Source organism: Hyperolius riggenbachi, chromosome 9 (assembly GCF_040937935.1).
Source record: "Hyperolius riggenbachi isolate aHypRig1 chromosome 9, aHypRig1.pri, whole genome shotgun sequence".
NCBI classification, from domain to species: Eukaryota; Metazoa; Chordata; class Amphibia; order Anura; family Hyperoliidae; genus Hyperolius; species Hyperolius riggenbachi.
In genome coordinates this window covers 146,282,678-146,294,936 of record NC_090654.1, presented here as the reverse complement: position 1 = coordinate 146,294,936, position 12,259 = coordinate 146,282,678, and the positions used below count along the sequence as shown (strand labels likewise).

Sequence of the window (12,259 nt, the reverse complement as noted above, 5' to 3'; positions counted from 1 at the left end):
AAAATTGTGCACAAAAAAAACCTCTTGCATTTGCGATTTAAATTTTAGATGTGAACAAGGCCTTAAAGGGCATTTAGTAGCCTAGTAAAGGCTCTATGAGTAAGGAGGTTGGTGAAAAAAATAAGCGGGTGACGGGTGAATTAACAGCCCTGTCACTCTTACCACTCTGTGTGTATACGAACCGTCCCTCCGTGCTGTGATCTGTAGTAACGCCGCCAGCAGCGATCCTCTGCTGAAAAGCCCCTTGACTCTAGCGTCAGTGCTCGCAGCGCTGGTCTACTCTATGTGGACGTGTGTGGGAGAGAGGTGTCGGATTGAGAGTTGGAGCTCCACGTGGTGTGCAGCGTTGAGTTGTTTCACTAGTATAAGGAGCCAGGCTGGAGCTCGAGACAGCGGGGAATCATGGCAATGCTTGAGATAGAGCTCCACTCTACTGATTTGCTATGCCTGAAGCTGGAGCACTGCTGGGCTGCAACTAGGCTGAGTGCACAGGACGTCAGTGAGCCTGAACCTGAGTCGAGCTGAGTCCCAATGTCAGGGAGCCAAAGTAGGGAGAGTCAATAGGGGTAGGTTGGGGGAGGCAGGTGTGAAAGATGGGGAAAGGCAGGAGTGAGAGAAGGGAGGGGGGAGGAGAGAAACTACCATGGCTGCAATTTACGACGCTCTGCTTGTAGTTGCACATGGTCCTGGCACACATCCGGACCATAATGCTAGGTACACACAATACAATTTTCTGACGTTTTTAATGTCAGATCGACTATTTCCAACAGGTTCTATCTGATTTTCGATTGTTTTTCAATAGAAGTTAACGGAAAATGTTTGGAAAAACGATCGGACCTGCTGGAAATAATCAATCTGACAGTAAAACTGTCTGAAAATTGCATTGTGTGTACCTGGCTTAAGACGAGTCCCCCCCCCCCCCTCCCGCATTTGGAGAAGAAAAAGTGCATCTTATGGTACAAAAAATACGGTAATTTGGCAGAATTTCTCCACAAAATATACATAATCTAGCAGCATTTCCCGCCGAAATACACAATCTGGCAGCATTTCGGATTTCCCTCCAAAATACAGTGGGTTGCAAAAGTATTCGGCCTCCTTGAAGTTTTCCACATTTTCTCACATTACTGCCACAAACATGCATCAATTTTATTGGAATTCCACGTGAAAGACCAATACAAAGGGGTGTACATGTGAGAAGTGGATCGAAAATCATATATCATTCCAAACATTTTTTACAAATAGATAACTGCAAAGTGGGGTGTGCGTAATTATTCGGTCCCCTGAGTCAATACTTTGTAGAACCACCTTTTGCTGCAATTACAGCTGCCAGTCTTTTAGGGTATGTCTCTACTAGCTTTGCACATCTAGAGACTGAAATCCTTGCCCATTCTTCTTTGCAAAACAGCTCCAGCTCAGTCAGATTAGATGGACAGCGTTTGTGAACAGCAGTTTTCAGATCTTGCCATAGATTCTCGATTGGATTTAGATCTGGACTTTGACTGGGCCATTCTAACACATAGATATGTTTTTTTTAAACCATTCCATTGTTGCCCTGGCTTTATGTTTAGGGTCATTGTCCTGCTGGAAGGTGAACCTCCGCCCCAGTCTCAAGTCTTTTGCAGTCTCCAAGAGGTTTTTTTCCCAAGTTTGCCCTGTATTTGGCTCCATCCATCTTCCCATCAACTCTGGCCAGCTTCCCTGTCCCTGCTGAAGAGATGCACCCCCCGAGCATGATGCTGCCACCACCATATTTGACAGTGGGGATGGAGTGTTCAGAGTGATGTGCAGTGATAGTTTTCCGCCACACATAGCGTTTTGCATTTTGGCCAAAAAGTTCCATTTTGGTCTCATCTGACCAGAGCACCTTCTTCCACATGGTTGCTGTGTCCACCACATGGCTTGTGGCAAACTGCAAATGGGACTTCTTATGCTTTCTGTTAACAATGCCTTTCTTCTTGCCACTCTTCCATAAAGGCCAACTTTGTACAGCGCATGACTAATAGTTGTCCTATGGACAGAGTCTCCCACCTGAGCTGTAGATCTCTGCAGCTCGTTCCTGAGTCACCATGGGCCTCTTGACTGCATTTCTGATCAGTGTTCTCCTTGCTCGGCCTGTGAGTTTAGGTGGATGGCCTTGTCTTGGTAGGTTTACAGTTGTGCCATACTCCTTCCATTTCTAAATGATCGCTTGAACAGTGCTCCGTGGGATGTTCAAGGCTTTGGAAATCTTTTTGTAGCCTAAGCCTGCTTTAAATTTCTCAATAACTTGATCCCTGACCTGTCTTGTGTGTTCTTTGGACTTCACGGTGTTGTTGCTGCATTCTCTTACACAACCTCTGAGGCCCTCACAGAGCAGCTGTATTTGTACTGACATTAGATTACACACAGGTGCACTCTATTTAATCATTAGCACTCATCAGGCAATGTCTATAGGCAACTGACTGCACTCAGATCAAAGGGGGCCGAATAATTATGCACACACCACTTTGCAGTTATTTATTTGTAAAAAATGTTAGGAATCATGTATGATTTTCGTTCCACTTCTCATGTGTACACCGCTTTATGTTAGTCTTTGATGTGGAATTCCAATAAAATTGATTCATGTTTGTGGCAGTAATATGACAAAATGTGGAAAACTTCAAGGGGGCCAAATACTTTTGCAACCCACTGTACACATAAATTGACATGGTTTCCCTCAAAACACACATAATCTGACATAATTTCCCACAAAACACACATTAAGGCCCATACACACATATGATTACAGTCGGCTGAGGCGGGTGATAACGACCGTCTCGGCCGATAATCCAGCATGTGTACAGACGCCCCCAAGAAGCTCCACCGCTTGGACAGAGATCCGCGCAGCTGATCAACTTAGCGGAGCGACAGTTAATTGCTTTTAGTACACGCCACTTGCCCTGCCTGCCAGCCCCCCATCCCCCCCACATGGCAACAGAAACACGTTCTCCTCTCCCTTCCTCTGGAACACCCTCCCTCTGCACATCTGTCACTAACTTTTTAGGCGCAACCTAAGAACTCCCCCATCAGGCAAGCATACTCTCTCTCAGGACACCTTGGCAACTGACCACCATTTTACCATCTCATACACAGCTTCCCTTTGCCTAACCCTTTATACCTGGTCTGCAATTTCCTGTCAGATAGATGGGTCAAATCAATTATTTCCAACAGGTCTGATCTGATTTTTCTGATCAGTTTTATATTGAAGCGATTGGAAATTTCATTAGAAAAACAATCAGAAATAAGATCAGACCTGTCGGAAATCAATTCAACCTGTCTAGCACGGCAAGGCATTATGCCTGGTACACACAATGAGATTTTCTGGCAGATTAACTGCCAGATCAATTATTTCCATCATGTCCGATCTGATTTACGATCGAGGTTCCATTCACTTTTATGGAACACTGATCAGAAACCAGATCAGAAATGTTGTAAATAATCGATCTGGCAGATTGTGTGAACCTGGCATTATGCTGGGCATACACGGCTGCTGAGGAGGATTATCAATCGAGCCTTATGGCTCGATTGATAATATCCAACGTGTCCGATACCCCGACGGATCGATACTTTGCTCGATACCAGCGGGGAGAACAATAGATTAGCAGCCGCCCGCGGGGATCGATCCGCGCCGGAATCGAGCCAGCGGCTCGATCCAGCGCATAATCGCAGCCGTGTATGCCTGGCATTATGCTGGGCATACACAGCTGCTGGGGAGGATTATCAATCGAGCCTTGTGCCCAGTGTATGCCCAGCATTAGACTGTTGGCCAGGGCTTTCTTTCTCATTTTGTCTCAGAATGCTGTGCAATATGCATGCATATCTTCCACTATCATATAAATATCTGTAATTGATTTGTTTGCGCCATAAGGTGTAATATGCACCACTGTCTTGTACTGTTAAGTATTGTACCGTTTTAAAAATCAATAATAATGCATCCATCTGACTCGGCATCTGTACTTCATCGGCCCAGCATTGCCGCTGGAAGGCCTCAACAGGCGACATCAGTCAGCCTATTTTAAGAAAATATTCTACTCATTAAATTTGTATATGCCAAAGTGAAATTCTCAAATAATATGCAAGATAATAATAACATATTAAGAACACTCGTTTCAACTGCGATTGTAGGTTAATGAGTGATAATACTACACATACATTTTTCATCTACTATAAATATAAATAAGAAAAAATGCCTTAGGTCATACGATAGTATACAGGTCTCTAATCACAAGGGACAATGCTGGTCCCATGATCCAGCTCCGTAAGCTCAGCGGACACACACTCACAGTCACATAGAGCCTCCTCACCTATCATCAGAAATATCGCACAAATACCCGGCCACTGTTTCCCTGCCGCCATTATTTCCAACCTATTCGCTTCCGCCCCGGAGAGCCCAACCGGAAATTTTTGGTGATAGAGAAGTTCCGCCAGTAGTCGCCCCTTTACTTCCGCCCTTACAAACCGGTGCACGTATATATATAAATTCATATAATAGATGTTTATTCAGTTATTAAGCTTTATATGAGTGAGATCAGTGGTATAGGTTGTGACGTCATGTGATTCAATTTCTGGTTTGACTGTAAAGCTTATCATTCTTTCTAAACTATACGCTTCCGCCTCGGAGAGCTCAATGGGAAATTCTTGGTTACAAAGCAGTTCCGTTCCGTCAGTAACTGCCCTTTCACTTCCGCTCTCATAGAGCTTTGCATAGATATGTATTCAGTTATAAATCAGTGGGCTAGGCTGTTACGTCAAATGCTTCAATTTCCGCTTTGACTGTAAAGCGATTTGCGCATGCGCTTGGCTTATTCCGTAGGCACATCCAACGCGGCATTTCCGGAAGGTTCAGGCTGACGTGTGAAGACTGGATGCGAGATGCTTACTAAGTTTGAGACTAAATCTGCCCGGGTGAAAGGTAATGGGGTGTCTAATGGGCTCCGGCTAATGAGGGTTGTCAGGGGTTCATGGTAATTCATTTTAATTACTGTCCTCTATCTTCAAAATGCTAAAAATGTCGATATATGTTGAGCTACAATTAAAAGCAGATTCGTAGAGAGGTGGGCCCGTGTTAATCTTGCTGCTCAATCGGGGGCGTGGCCGCGACGTCAGGCAAGACGGACGCCAGATAGAGCAGCTCCCGCTCCGGCGAATCTAACCCGGCACAAATCATGGCGCATTCCGCTCCCGACACTCACAGCACACAAGAGGAGATGGAGACTGAGCAGGACAGCACTAAAAAGCGCAAACTCGGTACTCTGAAACCGCACAAGCTCACGGATTACTTCGGAGCAAAGCCTGCCCGGAGAACCCAAGATGGCGCCCGACACGCTGAACCACCCAGCGCAAAGCAGACAAACATCACCAGCGCTCAACAGGACCTAGAGGACGTCCAGCCGCTAATCTCACCCGAATCCTCTCCCTTCAAAAGCCCGGCGAGATCCAAACTTCGGGTGGAAGGAAAAGATGCAGAGAGCACGGTAAGAGATAAAGACCCTCCCAGCATCACACAAGCAGCGGCCATCTTTGCAGACTTCCCAGCCACAGATCAAGCTGCATCGCAGGCCTTTATTAAAGAGATTCTATTCTCATTTAGAACCTCCCTGCTATCAGACTTTGCCAACTTATCCACATCCCTACAGAACGATATAACTGATCTAGGCGACAGAGTAGATGGGATAGAGAACAAAATCACAGAGATCATAAAAGAGCACAACGTCATGGTGGACGTCTCTGAAGCACAGACCACTGACATTAAATGGCTCAAGTCCAAATCAGCAGACCTAGAGGACAGATCAAGAAGAAATAACATCAAGTTTAGGGGCATCCCAGAGAATGTTCCCACCAACGAACTGAGATCTTACATCCAGCAAATTACTAAAGCTGCCTTACCCAATGTCAGTGATACGGAACTCATAATAGACAGGGCCCATCGCCTGCCCAAACCAACTTACCTCCCAGCGCATGTGCCCAGAGACGTGATCGTGAGATACCTTTGTTATCATGTTAAAGATAACCTACTCTTCTCAATACGTAAGAACAGTACGCTCCCTGACCCCTTTGAGAAAATCAAAGTGTTTGCTGACCTATCCCAACAGACACTACAACTTAGGAAGATTCTTCAGCCAATCACCTCAGCTTTAAGATCAGCAAACGTGCCATATAAATGGGGCTTCCCCACAAAGATCATCTTTACTTTCCAAGGGCAACAGCATATCATCCCCTCCATTGCAGCAGGCCGCAGCCTATTGAAAGCCCTGAAAATAAATATCCAGGAAGATCCCAACACTTCTTTAAGAAATGTCCCCTCCTCAAAGATAAACCAAGACTGGCGCCCCGCAACATCATAAGCCGGGGCATGCATTTATTGGGCCTAACTTCAATATTTTTTCGGCAGTGTCCACATCTACAACTGACACTCCCACAGGTACTTACCTGTTCTTCCCCCAGTGTGTAGAACAAGGAACAATTTGTTCTATTTCCGACTCGGCATCTTGCACTAATAGTTGTTACTAGTGCTATGCTTGTACAAGGAGAGCAAACCAAGCTTGCTCTCAAAGCTTCTTTTTGTGTTTCCAGAGTTGAATACAAGTTATATGGTTTTATGTTAAACAGTTTTTTGCTAAGCATTAAAAAATGTTTCCTGTACCTAAGGTTTGCAGACCTAACACAAATTGAACTAACCAAGGGTTCTCCCATCGTATACTTAATCCCCCTTTGTTGCAAAAGGGAGCAGTATAGCGTTATGGCACCTATTGTTCACCTGAGGTTTTATATAGCAATGTACGCGCTGACTAGTCACTAATATGTCTCTAAAGATTACATCTATTAATGTTCGTGGGTTAAACTCACCATACAAAAGATACCTCTTGTGGAATGAGATCAAACAGCATAACTCCCAAATTATTTTTGCACAAGAGACTCATTTGGTAGAGAAAGATACACATTTATGTGTAAATAAACAATACCCAATGATTCTCCATAGTACCTTTTCAAAGAAAAAACGAGGTGTCATGATGGCATTCCACAAGGACCTTAAAGTTGATACCCTTGAGATCATCAGAGATATTAATGGCAGATTCTTGATCTTCATTGGTTATATCAACGACCAATTAATGACATTGGTCGTCGTATATGGCCCAAACAATGCTCAAAAAACCTTCCACCAAAAACTCTTTGCAAAGGCTAAATCAGTTCAGAAGGGTCAGTTATTGATAGGAGGCGACTTTAATGCCTGCCCCTCACCTACTGATACAACTTCTAAAGCTCGCCACCATATAGCTACCATGGATAAACAACTACAGTGGCACGATTTATTCGATCCTTGGCGCATTCTCAATCCCTCAGCCAAAGACTTTACCTTTTTCTCCCCAGTACATAAAACGTACTCTAGAATCGACCTATTTGTAACTGACAAAATGCTATTGCAAAAAGTTTCAGATGCCCTTATTGATACTAAGACATGGTCGGACCATGCCCCAATCCATATAATATTAGACGGTAACCTGTCAAATACGAAACCCCCTCTTTGGAGATTAAATACCTCTCTATTGCTAGACAACAACTTTGCTGACAATTTAAAATCTGAGATTAACTCATTCATACAACTGAACCGTACTCCGGATATGGGTGTGGATGTGATCTGGGCAGCACTAAAAGCTTATACCAGAGGTATACTAATAAGAAAAGGAGCCTTTGAAAAAAGAAAACGGACAGAGAAATATAATTCACTGCTAAAACAAATTCAAGAACAGGAAAAACAACATAAACGATCCCCCACCATAGAGAACGAAAGGCAATTATTTAACCTGAGACAAGAACTAAACACTATTCTACAATCTAAATATGAATATCTAAGACAGAAATTAAACCTAGATACCTATTCTCTAAGCAATAAGACAGGATCATATCTAGCTAGAATTATAAAATCAAAACAGGTTAGATCAAAAATACACTCAGTCAGACACCCCATCTCTAACAAACAAATAGCCAACCCCAAACTAATTGCAGATGCATTTTGTGACTATTACGCTACTCTTTACAATCTGCAATCTGACAAATCTACTCACCAACCCACTGAAGAATCTATTTCGGAATTCTTAAACGCCATTAATTTACCTTCTCTTACCCCTTCACAACTGGAGTACCTCAATTCTCCATTCCAAACAGAAGAAATCATCTCAACAATCAAATCACTTAAGCATAACAAAACACCAGGTCCTGATGGATTCAGCAATGAATTCTACTTAGCTGTCAACCCAAGCATCGCACCTCTACTCACAGACCTATTCAACAAATATGCTAGCTCAGGTGCAATCCCAGAAGAACACCTACAGGCCATTATCACGGTCATTCCCAAACCTGGAAAAGATCAAACATTAACGTCTAATTACAGGCCAATCTCATTATTAAATTCAGACACAAAAGTGTACGCAAAGTTGTTGGCTAACAGGCTGATGAAATATACACCCATTCTGTTGGATCAAGACCAGGTAGGCTTCACTCCTGGTCGCCAAGCGCTGGACGCTACCAGACGAGTGGCTACGGTACTGAAGTACGCACAGCTCTGTCGGATGCCTTCTCTGCTCCTAACTTTGGATGCGGAGAAGGCATTCGACAGAGTTCACTGGCAGTTTCTTAAAGCCACATTGACCAAATTTGGATTCTCAGGTACAATATTATCAGCCATTATGGCCCTATATGCTGCTCCGTCTGCCCGAGTGAACGCGGCTGGTTTTATTTCCAAATCCTTTCCCATTACCAACGGTACACGACAGGGATGCCCACTTTCCCCTATTATTTTTGTCCTAATCATGGAAACCATCGCACAAAAAATTAGATCGAATCCCTTAATTTCAGGCATCCAGATTAATAATACCCACCACTTGATTAGCATGTTTGCTGATGATGTTGCTTTACTCATATCAAACCCTACACTGTCAATTCCACACCTCTTAGAGGATCTGAACTCCTTCTCCAAAGTTTCCCTCTATAAACTGAACCACAATAAATCATACGTACTTCCCCTGAATTTGCCCGCTGAAACGATATCTCAACTTAAAAGGATGTTTGCGTTCTCTTGGGCAGACGGGGCAGTATCTTACCTAGGTATTAAGCTTTCCCATAACTCATCTGAATTATTTAGACTCAATTTCAGTCCACTATTAACAGAAATTAAAGAGGAATGCACCTCAATGTCAAAATTCTGGATGTCTTGGTCAGGCCGCATCGCTGCCTTTAAACTATTCCTACTACCCAAAATTTTATATATACTACGCACTTTACAGATTCCAATTCCCAAATCTTGGTTTATAGAAATGAGAAAAGCTGTAAATGCCTTTATATGGCAAGGGAAAAAGATCAGAACTTCCTTTCAAGTAATGACTCTCCCAAAACACCGCGGGGGCATGGGTCTGCCCGATATCGAAAGATATTATCATGCAGCTAATTTAGAACTGACAAAACAATGGTGGAATACTCACTCACAAAAACCATGGGTCAAACTTGACGCGATCCTTTTAGGGTCAAATCCAAGAGCTATACTAACCAGTATATATATAGGTGCAAAACCTCCTCAGTCCCCTTACCCATCTATACAGGCCTCTTTAAGATCCTGGGAATATTTTACCAAACACCCACCTCCATCCAATGAATCTACCACTCTACCGGTTACCCTCGAAGCCCTTGAACATTATATCACTAATATCAGCCTACGACCTTGGATAAACTCGGGTATTATATCATTACAAGATCTTTTCAAAGATTCACAGCCCAAGCCTTTCTCAGACCTACAAACACAATACAATCTTCCACTATCCCAAACATTTACATACCACAGACTCCTCCATGCAATCAAAAAGGACAAAATCTCCTCCCCGAAAATCCACCCTTCCATCTTGAACATGCTGAATTATGCAGGCCACTTCAAAGGCAGCATCTCTGTCTGGTATAAACATCTCACAACAGGAGCCATCTCCCCCCTTAACAGGTATGCTACAGTGTGGTCATTAGACCTCAATAGCGAAATTTCGGCTGCCAAATTAATAACAGCTAACACCCTAGTATCAAAAATCTCCCGTTGTAACTCACATTGGGAAATGGCAAAGAAAATACTATTTAAATGGTACATAACCCCTAGACAATTAGCCACATTCTCTGCTACTAACTCCCCAATCTGTTGGAAATGCAACTCCTCTACAGGTACATACCTACACATGTTCTGGCAATGTCCACTTGTAGCTCATCTTTGGCACCACGTAGAAAAATATATTCGTAAAATTTATAAACCAGATTTCATTCTCAAACCGGACTTCGCCCTTCTTTTCATACAGGAAGAGCCGATTCCCTCAAAAATACGCCCCCCGATCATCCACCTAATACTGACTGCACTTCATCTAATAACAAGTAATTGGAAATCCCAAGAAAAAATTTCACCCTATCTGCTCCTTTCACATACGAAAAACAATATCTTTTTAGAACAAAAAATAAGAACTAGACTAGCAATTGACTACTCCAATTTCAATATTCCTCTAAGTTGGACTGACCAACACAATGAATAATACCTGAGTTTCCCCTACCTAGATAACATAATGTATAAAATCTTCTAGAATAACAGAATAGAGTGCCAAATTAGACCGTTCCCTTGGTATACTTTTCTTTCAAAAACCCTGGGTCTGCAACTATCTGTTGTGTTTATGTTTATGTTCATGTTGTTGTTTATATTCATGTTTCTGCAATGAAAACCTAACAAGTTAGTTTACTATCAGTACCAGCCGATCCGTACATACGTAACCTACACTTAATACATTGCCCCAGACTATAACCACTACAAGCTAGACTGTTGTATAAAATCAGAACTCAAATCAATGTTCTAGTGAGGGTCCGTTCTGGCCCACTGGTACCACTAGAATACATAGTATTCCCATAAACGATGGATACTCTCTGCCTGGCTGCCCATTGGGTAAAGTAAAAGTCAAGCAAGAGATTATCTTAAAGAACCCTAGCCCACACTGTGATACTATCTTTCACTCAATTAACAATAAACATATATCATATTAGATTCTACCTGTATTGTACAATGTGATGTATATGGTTTCTTCATATATACATTGAAGCTGTATGTATTGTACACATGTAAACCATTGTCTAAAGGATCTGGCACAGATTATCTACTTTGTATGACCAACTTTATTATCTCTTAATAAAAAAAAATTTTGAATAATAAAAAAAAAAATCTTGCTGCTCAATCAACTATTTAATTTTATCAAATGAAAATTGGTGATGTTATGCCTAGTACATACCATACAATTTTCTGTTAGATTTTCTGCAAGTTTTTCAGTAATTAGATTATTTTCTGCGAAGTACTCTGGTAGAGGATGGCCATTATCTCTGGTGCATTGTCTTCTGGTTATCTCCTGCTGAGTAGAACAATGCTTCTGCTCCTGGCGGTCAATTGTTCTGCGGCTGCGGGAGTTTTTTTTAAGCCTAACTTTTTTTTTTTTTTTTATCATGTAGCTAGCCTAGCGCTAGCTACATGATTTCCCCCCCCTCCCTGCGGCCTCCCACCCACCCCTCCGATCACCGCCGGCGATCAAGCCCATCCGGAAATCCCGTTCTAAACGGGATTTCCTTCAGGGCTTCCCACCCCGTCGGCATGGCGACGAACGGAGTGATGTCGTGACGTCACAGGGAGTCCTGATCCACCCCATAGCGCAGCCTGGCGACGATTGGCCAGGCTGGGCAAGGTGTATGCCGGGGAGGGCCCTGTATCGCGGCGGGTAGCGGCGCATCGGCGGCGATCAACCCGAACACGCAGCAAGCAATCGGCCCAGTAGGGCCTGCGAAATCTTCTGCGGCGGCTTACCCCGAGCTCAGATCGGGGTTACCGCCAAGAAGGTTAATTACTAGGCAGATAGATGTTGGAAATTATCTATCTGGCAGGTGAATCTTACAGAAAATTGTATGGTGTGTACTAGACATAAAGCAGTGTTCCCAACCTCTCACGTTATTTTTTTACTGACAAAAGATTTTTTTTTACTGACAAAATTCCCTGCGGCGTGCCAAAAAATGGGTGTGGACACGCAACAGAATGTGGGTGTGGTCATGGGTGGGGCCAAATATACATGATTTTAGTAGTGCTGTAAAAGGTCTGCCGGGGCGGAGCAGTGCTTTTCAGCGCTGCTAGATTTGGGCGCAGCCGGCGCCTCCATAGACTACAATAGGAATCATTCCTATTGCAGCGCTCAGT

At 43.2% G+C, this 12,259-nt stretch overlaps 2 protein-coding genes across 2 annotated transcripts in view; one reads left to right on the top strand and one right to left on the bottom strand.

Moving 5' to 3' along the window:
• The window catches only part of NCSTN (nicastrin), a 212,132-nt gene extending 207,604 nt beyond the window's left edge, over window positions 1-4,528 (bottom strand). The window contains exon 1 of the mRNA XM_068254932.1: window positions 4,323-4,528. Within this exon, the coding sequence (XP_068111033.1) occupies window positions 4,323-4,503 (181 nt within the window). The 5' untranslated portion in view covers window positions 4,504-4,528. The remainder of the gene's footprint in view (window positions 1-4,322) is intronic.
• A 219-nt stretch (window positions 4,529-4,747) lies between these two features.
• COPA (COPI coat complex subunit alpha) overlaps window positions 4,748-12,259 on the top strand; it is a 329,230-nt gene continuing 321,718 nt past the window's right edge. The window contains exon 1 of the mRNA XM_068253599.1: window positions 4,748-4,930. Within this exon, the coding sequence (XP_068109700.1) occupies window positions 4,891-4,930 (40 nt within the window). The 5' untranslated portion in view covers window positions 4,748-4,890. The remainder of the gene's footprint in view (window positions 4,931-12,259) is intronic.